The sequence below is a fragment of the Podarcis liolepis genome (assembly GCF_965112155.1).
Source record: "Podarcis liolepis genome assembly, chromosome: 10".
In the NCBI taxonomy this organism is placed as follows: Eukaryota; Metazoa; Chordata; class Lepidosauria; order Squamata; family Lacertidae; genus Podarcis; species Podarcis liolepis.
The window spans coordinates 14,199,586-14,215,951 of record NC_139562.1 but is presented as its reverse complement, the minus strand read 5'-3'; the positions used below and the strand labels follow the sequence as shown (position 1 = coordinate 14,215,951).

Sequence of the window (16,366 nt, the reverse complement as noted above, 5' to 3'; positions counted from 1 at the left end):
TGCATTTTTTTTTAATGCTTTCACAAAAATTCATCAGCATTTTTAGCGAAAATATCGCCTCATACACAAGTGTATGTATGTAATTCTGGCTAACGGAGACCTTTTTGCAAAGCGATTTCCCCTGATACAATGAATTTACATTGTGGTTTTCGCCAGTAATGTGAATTCATAAGTACCTTGTGCCATTTTGCACACTTTACCAGGCTGTGTTGCAAAAGGTGGAGAAGCACAAAATTCAAAGGAGGCTGTGTTTCAGCTCGTGTATTGTTTCACAATGTGCAAATAAGGTAAGTTTGCCTTTAAACACGAATTGAATCAATCCCCCCCCCTCCAATCCCAAACCTCCCACAGCCATTGTGCTTTACCTGGGCTGCTGTTAAAGGCACTTCTGTGAACCAGAGGTCCTATGTGGAATCCTAGGGATGGGTGAATCTATCATTTTTTGTTTCTCCAGGTTCCTCATTTTCCTATCTTCACAATCATCAATTTAGTTTTCTATATTGGCTTGTGCATTTTTCTTAAGTCTTCATGAAATTTTGCCAGCATTTTACTGCACATTATTCCTGATATACATATTTTTGCATGCAGATTTGCATACTTTATGTCCCCCCAATACACAGCATTCCCCCTAATACAATGCATTTTCCCATGTTATTTTTATAAATATATACATTTATGCACACTTTCTCCTAATGCATGCATTCTTGTACACACCATTTGGTTGGAGAACTACAATGCAAAATTCAGAGAAGTGTGAAGGCTTCTTATATTTCGCTTTGCATATTTCCCCCCCCCCCCGAAAACTTTAGGGAAGCTTGCATTAAAATGCGAACGAAACTGAATATCTCTTCCTACATACTGACAGCTCTCCTAATTAGATTGTCTAAACAGGGTTTAAGAACATAGTCCATAACCACCTGTAATGCAGCAATATGCAGCTGTCCCATTTGGGGATCTAACCTGTGCATTTGGTATTATAAGCACCATGATCTAATCAACTGAGATATCTTTGCTTCCATGAGAATAGCCTTCTGGATCAGGCCAATGGCCCATATAGTCCAGCATTCCATTTCCATAGTATTTGTTCACAAAATCTGGTATGGTGGTACCTTGGAAGTTGAACGGAATCCGTTCCGGAAGCCCGTTCAACTTCCAAAATGTTCGGAAACCAAGGTGCGGCTTCTGATTGGCTGCAGGAAACTCCTGCAGCCAATCGGAAGCCGCAAAATCCATGCTGGTTGTTCAGGTTCCAAAGAATGTTCACAAACACTCACTTCCAGGTTTGCAGCATTTGGGAGCCAAAACGTTCAACTCACAAGACATTCGGGATCCAAGGTATGGCTGTATTTGAAAGCCTTTGCCTCTGACCATGGAGGCAGAGAATATACATCATGTCTAGTAGCCTTTTCCTCCCTGAATGTGTCTAATCCTCTTTTAAAGCCATCCAAGTTGATGGTCATCAATGCCTCCTGGGGGAGCAAGTTCCATAATTTGACTATGTGCTGTGCGAAATACTGTATTTTTCGCTCCATAAGACACACTTTTTTCCTTCTAAAAAGTAAGGGGAAATGTCTGTGCGTCTTATGGAACGAATGTGTGGTCGATCGCTGGCTCCCTTTGCGGTCCGGCCCCTTGCCCAGGTCTCCATTGTTGAATGTTCTGTAGATGGAGGCCTTTTATTTCCCCAGCGACATGTGACTGGCTGATTAGATTATCTATCTGGAAACTGTAGAAACGGCTCCCTTTCCTTTCCTAAAGAAGCTGCAGAACTGTGAGCTGAACCCCCAAAAAACGGAGCTTTCCCCCTTTCCTCCTCTAAAAACTAGGTGCGTCTTATGGTCAGGTGCATCTTATGCAGCGAAAAATTCAGCTTCTTTTATCTGTCTTAAATCTGCCAACAGAAGATATTAGCGATCACCCTTATTTCCAGCTTCAAAGCCCTGAACGATATTATTCCATCCGTTCTTCCCAAAACAAAGGTCATCACAAGCATCTTCTTTCTGAAACTCCGTGCATTCATTCGTTCCTGCTTCTGTTTGGTTGGTTTTTTAAAAAATGTAAGCAGGTGGATAGCTCCTGGTCTAGAGGCAAATTCGTTAAGACATCTTATTACAAAAGCATCCATTTCTGAATGTTAGGAAACATCAAATGTTCTGGTTGTCTAAAGCAGCTCTATCATTCAGTTTGATTCTTTTTTTTTCCATAGTGTATCAAAACAAAAATAATAAAAGACCCTGTTTTAGGCAAACAAGGCCTTTAATGGAAGGTCCTTAAGGGATCTTTGCATGCCTCTGTTATGGGGTCTGCTTGATCCCCTGTTACGGGGTGCAGTGCGTGTCGTTAAAATGGTTCATGAACAAATGTGTGGCAGCTTGACTGACAGTTCAAAGGCATCACTGCATCTCCCGAGTCCTCTTCCTCTCCCGAAAATGCCATTAACTATGTGATTCATCAATCAATGCTTTATATAACCCAAAAACATTTCCGTTTGGTTACCCACCAGGTCCCATTTCTTGAAGTGGGGCACCAATGTTCTCCGTGGGCAGAAACTGTCAATTGTATCTAGTTAGATTCTAAGCAATGCAAGGCGGATTTTATTTTTATTTTTAAAAAGGGGGGTTGTTCCTGAATGAAGGTAGTTGGCCAGAAATACCCTTAGATGTTGTGTTTGTTGTTTCAACTATTTTTAGAAGGCTATAGGGAAGACATGACTGGCTAAGATTGGGGGCATCAGAAGCGGCAGAGACCCACTAGGGCTGTTACGAAAACTTGAGCAACAATGCTCCACTGGGCAGCCAATAGAGGAAGACATAGTCCTCTTCTACTTTCTACTCCATCCCTCCAGGAGCAAAGAACTCACCATGGCAGCTGTGGATGGGGTAGCAGGCAGCGGAGAGGTCCTTCGAAGGCGAGAGAGTCCCATCAGGCTTCTCCTTTCTTACTCAAAGTGTTTGCAAAAGGGAAACAGGGCTGCCTTGGGGACAGTCGGGATGGTGAACCAACAAGCTGAGATTCGGTTGGGACATTTCAAGTTGATTGGCAGCGCTTGCAATGTCTTGCTCAACTCAGGGCTCTCTGCAAGCTTCGGCAATTAGTTGATCACCATGGATGGGCCACCGAGCAACCCCCCCTCTCTCCCCCCCCCCTCAATTTTGTGGGGCCAAAAGGTGACCAGGAAATAGCAAGCATGCAAACATCGTGTCCATGGCCACTATCCTGGCAGCATCTTCCGTTTCCAGGTTTAGCCACATATCTGCTGGCAGCAGGGTCTCTTTGCTCTTTCCTTCCTTCTGCCAAACATTCTATTCTTATTTGCTTGACATATTTTACACTTACTCCATATTTTGTAGGTTGTTCTTCTTACCTCAAACGGGCCCAGCTGTAACTAGGAATGGGGTCAATCTGTCAATTTTGGTTTCTCTCCATTTTTATTTTCCCACTCTTAAGTTTAGATCTCTACATTTAAACAAGAGCTTGCAATGACAAACACACACACACACACACACACACACACACACACACAGAAAAACACATCAGAGCAGATCACTCCTAATTTATATACCTTTTAATGGCAATTTTGTGGCATTTGGGCCTAATACTCACATTTTTGCAAGCAATTTCCCCTAACAGAATGCATGTCAGTATGTTGTTTTTGCTAATGTCTCAATTTTTTGCACACGTTACCCTAGTATATGCTGCTTCTTTTTTTGAAGAAATTATTTGGCTGGAGACCTGCATTGCCAAATTCAGATGACTATGAATTCCAAAGGGCTGGCAGTGTTTCGGTCCTCGTGTTGTTTTGGAATGATGCAAGTTCACCTTTAAATGCAAACTGAATTGACCCCACCTCCCGCATCCCTAGTTGTAACTAAGCTTCCAATCTGATTTGAATTGTTTGCCTAACCAGCCGCTTTTCATCATGTAACAATGGCTACAATTAATCAATATTTTCAGCTCTGCCGTAGAACTGATCATTCTTGTATTCTAAGTTCCAGTCTGGTTTTTTTTTTTTTACTGTTATATAGTATTGCACTCCCCTGTATACCAGCGTATGTTGTCTGGTGTATATTGAACCAAAACTACTCTCTTTAAATAGGTAAATGTAAAGGTACCCCTGACCGTTAGGTCCAGTCACGGACGACTCTGGGTTTGCGTGCTAAAAATCTAAATATTTCATAATGTGTGATCAATTGCACATATAGACATGCATGCCAACAGAAACAAGTGCTTTTTACCTGGCGCTGGTTATTTGCTAATGTCTAAGTTGAGAAGATGGGAAGCAGGCAGGTAGACAATACTAGAACATCCTAGAGACTTAGGATTGCTTTTTTGGAACTGTTTCTTTGCAAATGTAGAGGTTGAGCAAGTAGGAATCAAGCATGCTGGCAGATAGGTCCACTAGGTAAAGGGACCCCTGACCATTAGGTCCAGTTGTGACCGACTCTGGGGTTGCGGCGCTCATCTTGCTTTACTGGCCGAGGGAGCCGGCATACAGCTTCCAGGTCATGTGGCCAGCATGACTAAGCCACTTTTGGCGAACCAGAGCAGCGCACAGAAACGCCGTTTCCCTTCCCACTGGAGTGGTACCTATTTATCTACTTGCACTTTGACGTGCTTTCAAACTGCTAGGTTGGCAGGAGCAGGGACCAAGCAACGGGAGCTCACCCCGTCGCGGGGATTCGAACCGCCGACCTTCTGATCGGCAAGTCCGAGGCTCTGTGGTTTAACCCACAGCGCCACTGCCAGTCAAAAACATAGTAGCCACTTTCCCCCCAGCAAGCTCCAAACTCTGCCTTCCTACATTCAAAGTGCAAAAACTTCCTCTCAGCCCATAAATGGAACTTCCTACAGCCAGTCATTCTTGGCACCGTAAGCCCACCTACACAATGAACGGCTGCACGTTTGTTTATTCGCGTGCTCAACTTTGCACCTTGCAGAAAACTATAACGAACAACTCGGTTCTTAGTTAGGCTCAGCTCCCCAAATACTTGGGGGGGGGGCTGTCGCTATTCATAGCAGAACTGTCAAGCAAACGTCATCCGATGAGTACCTAATGAAAAAGGCAGGTTATCGTCCCCCTCTCTCATTTTTTTCCCTGCCATTTTCAGAGGTGCATGCTTGTGTTGAAGGAGGGAAGCCTGGAAAAGAATCCAGATGGTTGAAAGTGAGGGGGGACCGATGAACACAAATAGCCTCTGCTCCAGATTTCTTCCCAATAAGTTTTGTTCTGAACATTTTTTAGAGGGGGGAAGGGGTTCGCCTCTCAGCACAGCCATCACCCCATTCCTGATCATGCAGGAATAATGTGAAGAGTACAGTGGTACCTCGGGTTAAGTACTTAATTTGTTCCGGAGGTCTGTTCTTAACCTGAAGCACCACTTTAGCTAATGGGGCCTCCTGCTGCTGCCGCGCTGCCAGAGCACAATTTCTGTTCTCATCCTGAAGCAAAGTTCTTAACCCGAGGTAATATTTCTGGGTTAGCAGAGTCTGTAACCTGAAGTGTCTGTAACCTGAGGTACCACTGTATTTGGTAAGCAACTGGATACAGCTGCAGCTCCTACTTTAAAAGATAAACGAATGAGCAGCCTAATTCAAATTCAAGTCCATGTTACTGGGGGGGGGGGGTAGGGAGGTTAACCCTTTCCTCACACATTTTTCTGTGTTTTCCCTAGTCCGAGCGTCGCCACATTCAAACGCTATGGGGTCGCTAACCTGTGTAGCCCTCCAGATATTGCTGGGCTTCAACTCCCATCAGCCCCAACACTAACGGTGCACTCAGACTTTTCCCTCTCTGTGAACCATCTCACTTCATGGTTGCAAGGTGCATAGAGAACAATTCAGTCTTACTGTAGAGTTCTGATTATTCAATTCAATACAGTGGTACCTCGGGTTACAGATGCTTCAGGTTACATATGCTTCAGGTTACAGACTCCGCTAACCCAGGAATAGTACCTCGGGTTAAGAACTTTGCTTCAGGATGAGAACAGAAATTGTGCGGCGGCAGCAGGAGGCTCCATTAGCTAAAGTGGTACCTCAGGTTAAGAACAGTTTCAGGTTAACAACAGACCTCCTGAACGAATTAAGTTCTTAACCTGAGGTACCACTATACTGTCTGTCACACAAACATGCAGGCATACACAATCTGCAACAAATTATTTCTGTGTGGAGTTTTCCTGTTCAGGTTCCAGCCAGCCAGCCAGGCTTTCAACCAGGGCGTGCCATTTTCTGTTTCCCATGCCCAACAGACATTCAGCATTCCATGGCCAGTGAGCATGCTCAGTCCTAAATGGGTATTTTTTTGTTCTCCCCAAAGTGGAAGGATCCTTTAAGGCAAGCATCCCCAAACTCAGCCCTCTCCAGATGTTTTGGGACTACAAGTCCCATCATCCCTGACCACTGGTCCTGTTAGCTAGGGATGGTGGGAGTTGTAGTCCCAAAACATCTGGAGGGCCGAGTCTGGGGATGCCTGCTTTAAGGGAATTTCCCCCTACTTTCTGCAAAACTCTGGGTTCTCTCAAGCACACTGATAGCTTCCCCATATTTCTGAATTGCCCTATGTTGGCTGCAAAGTTGTGGGTACTTAGCTTCTGCAGTCAGTTTTAGTGGGAATAGATGGATAAATTGATTGATGGATGAAAGAAACACACACACACACACACACACACACTGATAGTTCTTCCTTTCTTAAGAACCTCAAGCACCACTTCTCCCCATATGAGCCAACCCGGACCCTGCAATCATCACCTGAGGCCCTTTTTTGTGTGCCTTTCCCCAAGAGAGGGCAGAGGGTGACAACACGAGTACAGGCCTTTTCTGTGGTGGCTCCCTGTTTAATGGAATGCTCTCCCCATTAAGACTCACCAGGCGCCTTCATTACATATCATTAGGCTCCAGGCAAAAACATTCCACTTCTCCCAGGCCTCTGGTTATTTAAACCAAAGTGTTTGTGGGAGGGAGGTTATTGGTTCCCTTTTGCTGTTTTGTGTCATTATGTACTTTATGTTCTCAATTTGCATTTTTACGCTGTGAAGTGCCCTGCGATCTTCGGATGGCGGGCGGTCTACAAATTTACTAAATAATAACAAACAAATCCTTACAGAATGCCCAACTTTGTGCATTTCATTAGTTCTCCGCCCTGCGCTTCATTTCCTCTTCCTTGCCTCACAATTCCTTTTTTTAAAGAATCTCTTTTGTTGCCTTATTGAGCATCAGTTAACGCCCAAAGGGGACAGCAACTCTCTGCATCTTATTAGACCTCTTCTCGAAATGCTGGTCTTGGTTCTCATGTCGCGATGCCTTGCGTTATTAGCATCCCTTCACAAGAGCTTCCCGAATTGGCTTGCCTAAGATTTACCGACGTGTAAATGGAGGGATGACCCATCAGCCTCCGCTCATTATCGGGGCACTTTTTATCTATAGGGAGAGAAGTTAATGACAGAAGCTCTCTCGCTCTCTCTTCTCTCTCTCTCTCCCTGCCTGATGTCAGAGCTGAGAAAGCTATGAAGGGTATATAAGCGCTTGTATCGCTTGCGAACAAGACAGGTGGGGGGATAGGTAACCCAGAGTCAGAAGCAAGAGTGGGATTGTTCCCTGCACGATTGCTTCTAATACTGGCATTTGCTAGATTTCCTCGGCTCCTTCCTCAGCCACTGACAGGTAACCGGGTTCTTATTTGCAAACCGAAATCAGAAAAAAAGTATAGAAAAGAGGGGTGGATTCTAAAGTAACGCAAACTGGAAATTTTGCCGGGATTGAGGTGGGAAATTGTTAAGGCAGAATTCTGTTAAAACATCTGGGGAAACAGAGGAGATGTTTTCTAATCGTTTAGATTGGAACGGGGATCTTCGGGTTATTCTTTCTGTTCTGACACTGAATATTCGGTGTGGATGCAATTGTAGTGCTCAGTGTGCAATGAAGAGCGAATGTTTCTGGCTGAAGTTTGTCTCGTGTGATTTCTTTCCCCACCACTCCCAGAAAGACCCGGAGGAGAGATGTGCAGCCTCAAAGGACCCTTCCTTTTCATCATTTTGTCTATTACTTTAAATTCCCTGGAAGCGACGCCTGTCGACAGGTCAGTAACCATTAAGCATATTCTGCTTTTTAAAAAGAAGTCAAATGATTATTATTTTTTTTGTAGTGTTGCACATGTGGGTTTGGGCGTTGTTGTGTTTGGCCATATCAATTGCAAAAGGCAGAGGGAGGGCAGGAGATAAAGAGGAAGGGAAGGAGGAGGAGAAGTGTGAAAAGAAAGAGCAATTTTGCTTTTTATCCTTGTTTAAAGACTTCTCTCCTTGGCTGACGATTTATCCGATGGCACTCCCAACAGACAAGAGTGGCTCTTACCCATCGTCTCCCGAAGTAGCGGCTTCTTGGGAATTAACAGTGCACTGATCGGAGAGGAAGCGATAAAGCCCAGAAGGTACCAGATTTGTTTGGATTGCTTTTGATTCAGATGCAAAAGATACGCAGAGGGATGGTGTGTTGTGAAGTGCATTTGAGGCTTGCCTAGGCATTGCGTTCAAAGTTCCTGTGGTTATTTCATATCTCCAGACAATGTTTGCAATATTCTCCAGCTCCACGCCTTCAGATGCAATTTGCACTTTCGCTCCTTCCACTGCTAGCATATTTGGCATTGAATAGTATATCATTGCTTCTGTTTTATAGAGGTTCTGCTAACAAGTCTCTCATAGCTGCCTAAGCTTTTAACCCTCCTTGAATTTATTTCTAAAAAGCACTTTACCAATCAGGTAGTAAGATCGAATAGATCACAAATTTGGATTTATTTATTTTTTATGTGGTGAACTTGACAATGATGCCAGTTTCATTTAATTATGAGATTGCATGAAGTGTTATTGTTGATACAGCAAGGATATAGCTATAGATCTGGGGTGTCTCATGAACTCCAGTGTTCTTTCCTAGAGGTCACTTTTTCCTTGAACATAAACTTTCTTGGAAGTAGAAAAGAAAAATACAAATACTAAATGGCTGTCAGCAATTTATCCTAACTACTCTAATCCACAAGAAATAGCTATTGGGTGAACAAGTGGGAAGATTTAAGAGCATTAAGATTATTTAGATCCCTAATACCTTGAGTATGCAGTATTTCATTATTTCCCATTTGCTTTAATTAGAATCAAACTGACCCCCAAGGCCATTTTAATGAAATAAAAAAGGAGGAATGCTTAACATATTGGGGGGGCATATTAAATATCAGGAAAGCCACAAAGACGCATGACTCAAACTTTTGATACTTTTCAAACTTTGCAAAGGTTTCGTTTGCATGGAGTTACTGCTTTTTGATTTCTCAAAGGATTATTGCATAGAATTTTTCTTTCCTCCTATCCTAAAAAGATGTTCAGGAGAGAGTGTTAGCAGGCATGGAAATAAGACATTAGTTTTTAAGTCTTCCTTGCTCAGATAAATGTGCACGGTTGTTCACACATTACACTGCACACAGGTATAAGCTGTCACTCCACACATTCAAGCGAGCCCTTGTTCATTTGTACACAGGTGACTGCACACTCATTGAACATTACTTGTGAATGACTGTACGAGTGTGCACAGCTCAACTATTTTCACACACAGACTGTGCATTCGTCGAATGTAATGTGTGAATGTTCCTTACAACCTAAAAAATAACAACCATGTAAACAGTTACTGGGTTGGTGTGCTCTTTGTGAGTTCCGGGAGCATTTTCATTTAAGGAACCATAAATACTGTCTTATTAAACAGCTATAAAAAGAGCAATTTGGATATAAACAAATGAAACAATATCATAAAGGGCAGCAGGCCTTGGTAGGCTTCCTAAGTGCCTAGCTAATTTTAAATTAGTTTCCTAATTTTAGTTAGGGAACCGTGCTCAGCCTCAGACCATGCCTTTTGTAGGGAGATGAATACCTGTCAGAGGATGCTAATTAAAACAACAACAGCAACAACTATGTAGGTAGCTGTGAATGGAGATGTGCTCTTGAAATTCTTTGCTGCAATTCCCTTCTCATGTTAGAGACATAAGGAGTGAATGCACAGTGCAGATTTTACAAGTAGGAACCGTGATGCTCATTCAGTATCGATTCTCGTGCTTCCACTTGTGTGAGTTCTTGTGCAGACAGGCAGACATCACTGGATTTCAGCAGGTCTAGTGTCCAAGCCTTATGAGGAATGGTTGAGGGAACTGGGCATGCTTAACCTGGAAGGTGAATTCTCTTTCATTGGAAGAAGAAGAAGAGTTTGGATTTGATATCCCGCTTTATCACTACATGAAGGAGTCTCAAAGCGGTTAACATTCTCCTTCCCCTTCCTCCCCCACAACAAACACTCTGTGAGGTGAGTGGAGCTGAGAGACTTCAGAGAAGTGTGACTGGCCCAAGGTCACCCAGCAGCTGCATGTGGAAGAGTGGGGAATCGAACCCAGTTCACCAGATTACGAGTCCACCGCTCTTAACCACTACACCACACTGGGTGGCCATCTGCCATGGATGCTTTAGCTGATATTCCTACATTTCAGGGGGTTGGACTAGCTGGTCCTCAGAGTAATTCATTCAGCAGTTGCTTTATGCCTGGTAGAAGGAGGGGAATTGGAGGGGAATAAATCCTCTCCAAAATGCCCTGTAAATGTATGAATGTTAATAACCCTTGTAAGTTACACAGAAAGGGCCCCCCATTTGGGTGTCATTCAATCGATTTGAGCAGCAGCTTCATGGTATCTTCAGAGAAAGATAATTATAGTATAGTTAAGTCATTAAGCAGCAACAATGACTCAATGTTAACTTTCAGACGCACTTTTTAAAGGCTATTTAGAGAACTTGCTGATATCATGAGAATGATTAGCATGACAATATCTTGCTCCCATCAGCTACTCCTGAAGAAAGAGAAGAGCTCCATTCAGTGGCAACTGCTCCCCCTAAAATACTTTCCTCCAATGTCTTCCCTAGTCACCAGCTTTTCTTTGGTCCAACCAACAAAGATGGAAGTTGCTGGCCTATGTGTTAGCTACACCTAAGCTGGAATCTAGTCTCCTCTGTGATTTGTGGCTCCATGGGCCAAATCTTTATGTGGATTGGCCTGATAGGCCGCCCATTTGTCAATCACCTGACATCACAATGGCATCAGGTCAGAAGTGTTGCTAAAATGGAAGGTTCCCCCTCCTTTGTTTTAGCATGCATACCCCTTCTGGATCAGAAAGCAATTTTCAACAGAATCCCCTGCCAAAAGAAGGGAACAGGTGCATGTAGTCAAAACAGGATTTAACCATGTCCTCCTGACCATTAGATGACACCACAAAATGTCCATGTGGGCCTGACCTATATTATTACATTACATTATTCTATGATTCTATAGGTTTTCAAGCAGATGTTGGTTGGTCATCTGTCATTGATGCTTTAGTTGGAATCTCCTTTCTTGGAACTTGAAGCCATTGGTTTGAGTCCTAGCCTCTGGAGCAGGAGAAAACAAGCTTGCTCCATCCTCCATGTGATAGCCCTTTAGGTATTTGAAGATGGCTATTATATCTCCTCTCGGGCTCCTCTTTCCCAGGCTAAATATACCCAGTTCCTTCAACCGTTCCTCATAAGGCTAGACCCTTGATTATCTTAGTTGCCCTCCTCTGCACATATTCCAGCTTGTCAACATCCTTCTTAAATTGTGGCGCCCAGAATTGGACACAGTATTCCAGGTGTGCTCTGAACAAGGCAGCATAGAGCGGTACTATTACAGGGGTACCTCGGGTTAAGAACTTAATTCGTTCTGGAGGTCCGTTCTTAACCTGAAACTGTTCTTAACCTGAGCTACCACTTTAGCTAATGTGGCCTCCCACTGCCGCCAGAGCACGATTTCTGTTCTCATCCTGAAGCAAAGTTCTTGACCCGAGGTAATATTTCTGGGTTAGCAGAGTCTGTAACCTGAAGCATCTGTAACCTGAAGCATCTGTAACCCGAGGTACCACTGTACTTCCCTTGATCTGGGCATTATACTTCTGTTGATGCAGCCTAGAATAGCATTAGCTGCTGCTGCATTGCAATGTTGACTCATGTTATTAAGTCCCTAGATCGTTTTCATGCGTACGACTGGCAAGCCAGGTGTCCCTTGCCTTATATTTGTTCAGCTGCTTCTTCCTGCCAAAGTGTAGAACCCTACTGAAATTCATTTTGTTAGTTTGGGCCCAGTTCTCCAATCTGTTGAGGTCATCTCGAATCCTGATTCTGTCTTCTGTGGCGTTTGGTGTCATCTGCAAATTGGATGAGTATCCAAATAGGTTGAACAACAACAGACCTAGGACAGAACCTTGCAGCATCCCACTTGTCACTTTTTTCCAGGATGACAAGGAACCATTAATGAGCACTCTTTCGGTTCGGTCAGCCAGCCTAACAAATCCACTAAAAATAACCTCATCCAGCCCACGTTTTGCCAGCTTCTCCAGTTTCCCTGCCAGAATTTCCACCTCAGTTCACATTTGCTTTTGGCCCTGCCTATCACTGCCATGCGCCCCCCCTAGACATTTGCCCAAATAGGAGTGCAAACCTCAGGCTGAGAAACATCACGTTTTCCCACCCCACCACCTTAGAAAATCTAGCCCTTGTCTCTCTGAGCTGAAACCTATTTCCTGACGGGATGGCTTGAAGAATCGTTTTCAAGCATCCATGATTGTCAGTGAAATCAGCTCATATACAGAACAAGGTACAATGTCGTTATATGGTTTCAATGCAACCGAGATATTGGCTTCATGCATTGAGCTTTGTTATTTATTAACCTCTTCATTCAGCTTTAAGAAGAAAAGATCTGGAAAGGTCCTGCAAGGATTGGTGTGACTGATTAAAATCCACTAGGTCTATTGTTATTGTGCTTCTTTGACAGCTAGAAGAATCTTTTCATTCTTGTTCCACTAGGAGCAATCTTCAAAAATTGCTTCATGTGGGATCGTAACAGAAAGAAAAGGCAATTGTACTTTTTTGGAAAAGAAAGGAAGAAGAAAAACCCACAAGCTCATGCCTAACTGGTTCGGATTGGTAAGAGGCCCATATACAGTAGATGGGCCAGCCCTGATTTCAGCTACATAAAGATCCACACTCAGAGAATAAACTTTAGTATGTAAGATTTGGATCATAGTTGTTTGTAAGATGAGTTTACTTTTCAAATTCAACATGGAACAATATATCTCTATGTCAGACAGAAGGTGCAATCTTTTATCCATTAGGATTGCAACTTCGACAAAACATTTAACAAAACATAGATTTTAATAGATGAGGATCACTGTAGTATTTAGATGTACAAATAGCTGGAGATGTAAATGTCAAGGGAAAGAGGGACAATACCTTGCTTGATTGTTAGATCTCTTGATAGAACTTGTAGAATCATGTGTTGGTTATCCCATGCCGTCCAGGTCAGCAAAAACAAGTGAAGGTTCATGACAGTTGAATGAATTTTATTATTATGGTCACAGACCAGTTCTGGCTCACTTACAATATCAGGAAAATCATAAAACACAACAGGAATACATTGAATTGCAATTGGGTATAACGGAGACAATTCAGATATAGTGACAGATAAAAATATACATTAAATCTTGATCACTAAAATATAACCTAAAATTGTCATTTAAAACCTTGATCATTTTGGTAGTACAGCTTGTTCCCTGAGTTTTATGGCAGTCACACAGAATTTGGCCACCCTTAGCGTGATCTCTAGATCCTTGTCCTCTACCAGGAGTTTTAGACATAAGGTTCATGACAGTTCAGAGAACTTTCTTTCTGAGATAATCTATTTCTAGGTTAATGAAGAAAGTGTGAGAGTCCAAAGTCACTTCACAACACAGCAGAGTCAAACAACGCAACGTGCAAAGTTCAATAAATAAAGAGGAGGCTGACAGCCTACACCAGGGGTAGGAAACCTCAGGCTGGGGGAGGGGGGCAGATGCGGCCCTTGAAGACTGTCTATCTGGCCCTTGGGGGCTTTTCCCAGACCATGCCTTCTCCCCAGACATGACCTCTGCTGACTAGCTGTGATTCCTGCATTGCAGAAGGTAGGACTGAATGACTCTTGGGGTCCCTGCCAACCCTTCAGTACTATGATTCCAGCAACTGGTAGTTCAAGCATCACTGCCTCTGGTCATGGAAGCAGAGCCGAGCCATCACAGCCAGCTAGCTGTTCCACCGATAGCTGTACCTATGATCATGTGCTCTACCTCCACAGTCATGCTTCTGAAGGCCAGTTGCTGGAAACCACAGGAGGGATCTTGTGCTCATGTGCTGCTCCCTGGTTGGCCACTGGGAGAACAGGAAGCTGGACCACCCATTAGCCTGATTCAGCAGAGCCCTTCTTATGCACTTATTTATTGATTAGATTTATCTACCACCGTTCATTGTCTCAGGGCCAGTTATGTTCTAGTGAAGCAGCTTAATGTTGCAATCAGCCATGGCAGCAGGAGTGCCTGTCCCAAGGTTTTCTTTTCTTTTTCTTTTTTTCTTTTTGAATATTTTTTATTAATTTTAGCATACAAAAATTTTAAGACATACCACACAAATTATTATACATATATCCTTATTTGGACTTCCTTCAGCATCTCTGATAGCCTTCCGTCTTAATTATTTCTCCTGCAATTCCTAACTTAATATTGCCTTTACATTTTCTAACAAATCATTTCTTCCTTTCCATTTTTACAATATTTCTTAAATTACTTCTCACAGAGCTTCTTGTAGCCCTACAAACGTAATTTGATCATCGCAAATACTTTCAGATACTCCGTAAATTTAGTCCAGTCTTCTGTAAACCTCTGGTCTCACCAGTCTCGGATCCTTCCTGTTAGCTTGTCTAATTCTGCGTAGTCCATCAATTTCATCCTCCATTCTTCTAATGTTGGTAATTCTTCTTGCTTCCATTTTTGGGCCAATAATATTCTTGCTGCCTGTCCCAAGGTTTTCACAGTGGTGTGTCTCTTCTTTTCAATGTCCCCAGTCACCGCCTAGAGAAACGGAAGTGCAACACGGCCACGTGTGCGACACAGCGCCTGGCAGACTTCTTGGTCCGGTCCAGCAACTCCATCGGTGCGATCTATTCGCCGACCAACGTGGGGTCCAACACCTACGGCAAGAGAGACAGAGAGCCTCCAACCTATCTACAGCTTTAACGTTGCAAGATGGCGAGGATCGCAGTCCTCCTTAGGGATTCCCCCTCCCTCCCTCTGTTTGTTTGTTGTTTTTTTTAATGTACAAGCACCTGATCCTTAAAAGTCCTCCACCCAAGTTCTCTTTGTCTGAACGAGGCTGCCGCTCGGGCAAGCAGCCTGCGGATTTGGCTGCCCACATGACCCCTCTCCCTTTTGGTCATTGAACACCTGTCTATCCTTCAGAGTGCCTTGTTTTCTTTGTGTGGTATCTGATGTACGTGACTTTCATGGATTCACCATGCCTCTGTCTGTGTGTGTGAAGGATGAAACACGTAGCGCTCCTGCAATGTGGTTGTGAAATGCCTCCCTTCAAAAGAAAATAAACTTCACGCGCCCATGCCACAAAACCTGAAATGTAAAAGTGCGACAGCCACTCGTTTCTCTTTCTTTCATTTTTTAAAAATTAAAACATTTTTTAAAATGACGAAATGCAAGGTGTAAGTCCTTGTAGTCCCACCTGAGTGGAACTATGTGTCAGGAGGTCCTACACATGAGTAGGAGTCTGGCACAGACACATGCCCAACTGGCATGTTCTCTCCCTCCTGGTCGTTCATTCGGGAGATTCAAAATCTTTCTCCAGTCTGAACATCACAGCGACTGATACCTTAGAGCAGCGGTGGCCAGCTTCCAAGAGACTGCGATCTACTCACTAAATTAAAAACAGGCAGTGATCTACCAGTTGGGTTCAGGTCAACATTGTTGAGCTTTTCTTAGGGAGAGGAAAAGCCCCATTTTATTGGGGTTCAGGTCAAAGTTGTTGAACTTATTTTAGGGAGGGGGAAAGCCCCATTTTTAGGCTTAGCTTTGGGAGGGGGGTCGCAACGTTTTTACACTATTTGGGGGTCAAAGAGAAGCAGCAACTCACCAAAGGATCGCTGGGGGGGGGGGACAGCCCGGGTTTGTAAACTCCATCTTCCATTCTCCAACAATGGAGGGCGGGGCGGGGCGGGGCGAGGGGGCGGGGCCGGAAGGGGACCAGGGACTGACTGCCATCAACCAAAACCTTGCAGGGATTGACCAGTAGATCATGATCGACCTGTTGGACATCCCTGCCTTAGAGGCATCAGCACACTTCAGGATCAGCAGAGTATAGGCAGTCAGTGTACAGACTCAGTAGCGCAGCATTTGGCTAAACTACGTTTATTTACATATACACACTCAGAGCATCATAACTCAGCTCCTTCCTCTTCAGCATCAGACAGCAGAAAG

At 43.7% G+C, this 16,366-nt stretch overlaps 1 protein-coding gene across 4 annotated transcripts; it reads left to right on the top strand.

Moving 5' to 3' along the window:
• The first annotated feature begins 212 nt into the window (after positions 1-212).
• IAPP (islet amyloid polypeptide) lies at positions 213-15,578 on the top strand. Of its 4 annotated transcripts, none has more exons than XM_083461671.1 (4): positions 213-287; positions 7,975-8,071; positions 8,282-8,419; positions 14,947-15,578. In XM_083461671.1, the coding sequence occupies exons 2-4, from the start codon at positions 7,992-7,994 to the stop codon at positions 15,116-15,118; spliced, it is 390 nt and encodes a 129-aa protein (XP_083317797.1). In that variant the 5' UTR covers positions 213-287; positions 7,975-7,991; the 3' UTR covers positions 15,119-15,578. The 4 variants fall into 4 exon arrangements, with proteins under 4 accessions (XP_083317797.1, XP_083317795.1, XP_083317796.1 ...); XM_083461669.1 differs by lacking the exon at positions 213-287 and adding an exon at positions 7,328-7,506; XM_083461670.1 differs by lacking the exon at positions 213-287 and adding an exon at positions 7,516-7,656.
• Positions 15,579-16,366: the final 788 nt, after the last annotated feature.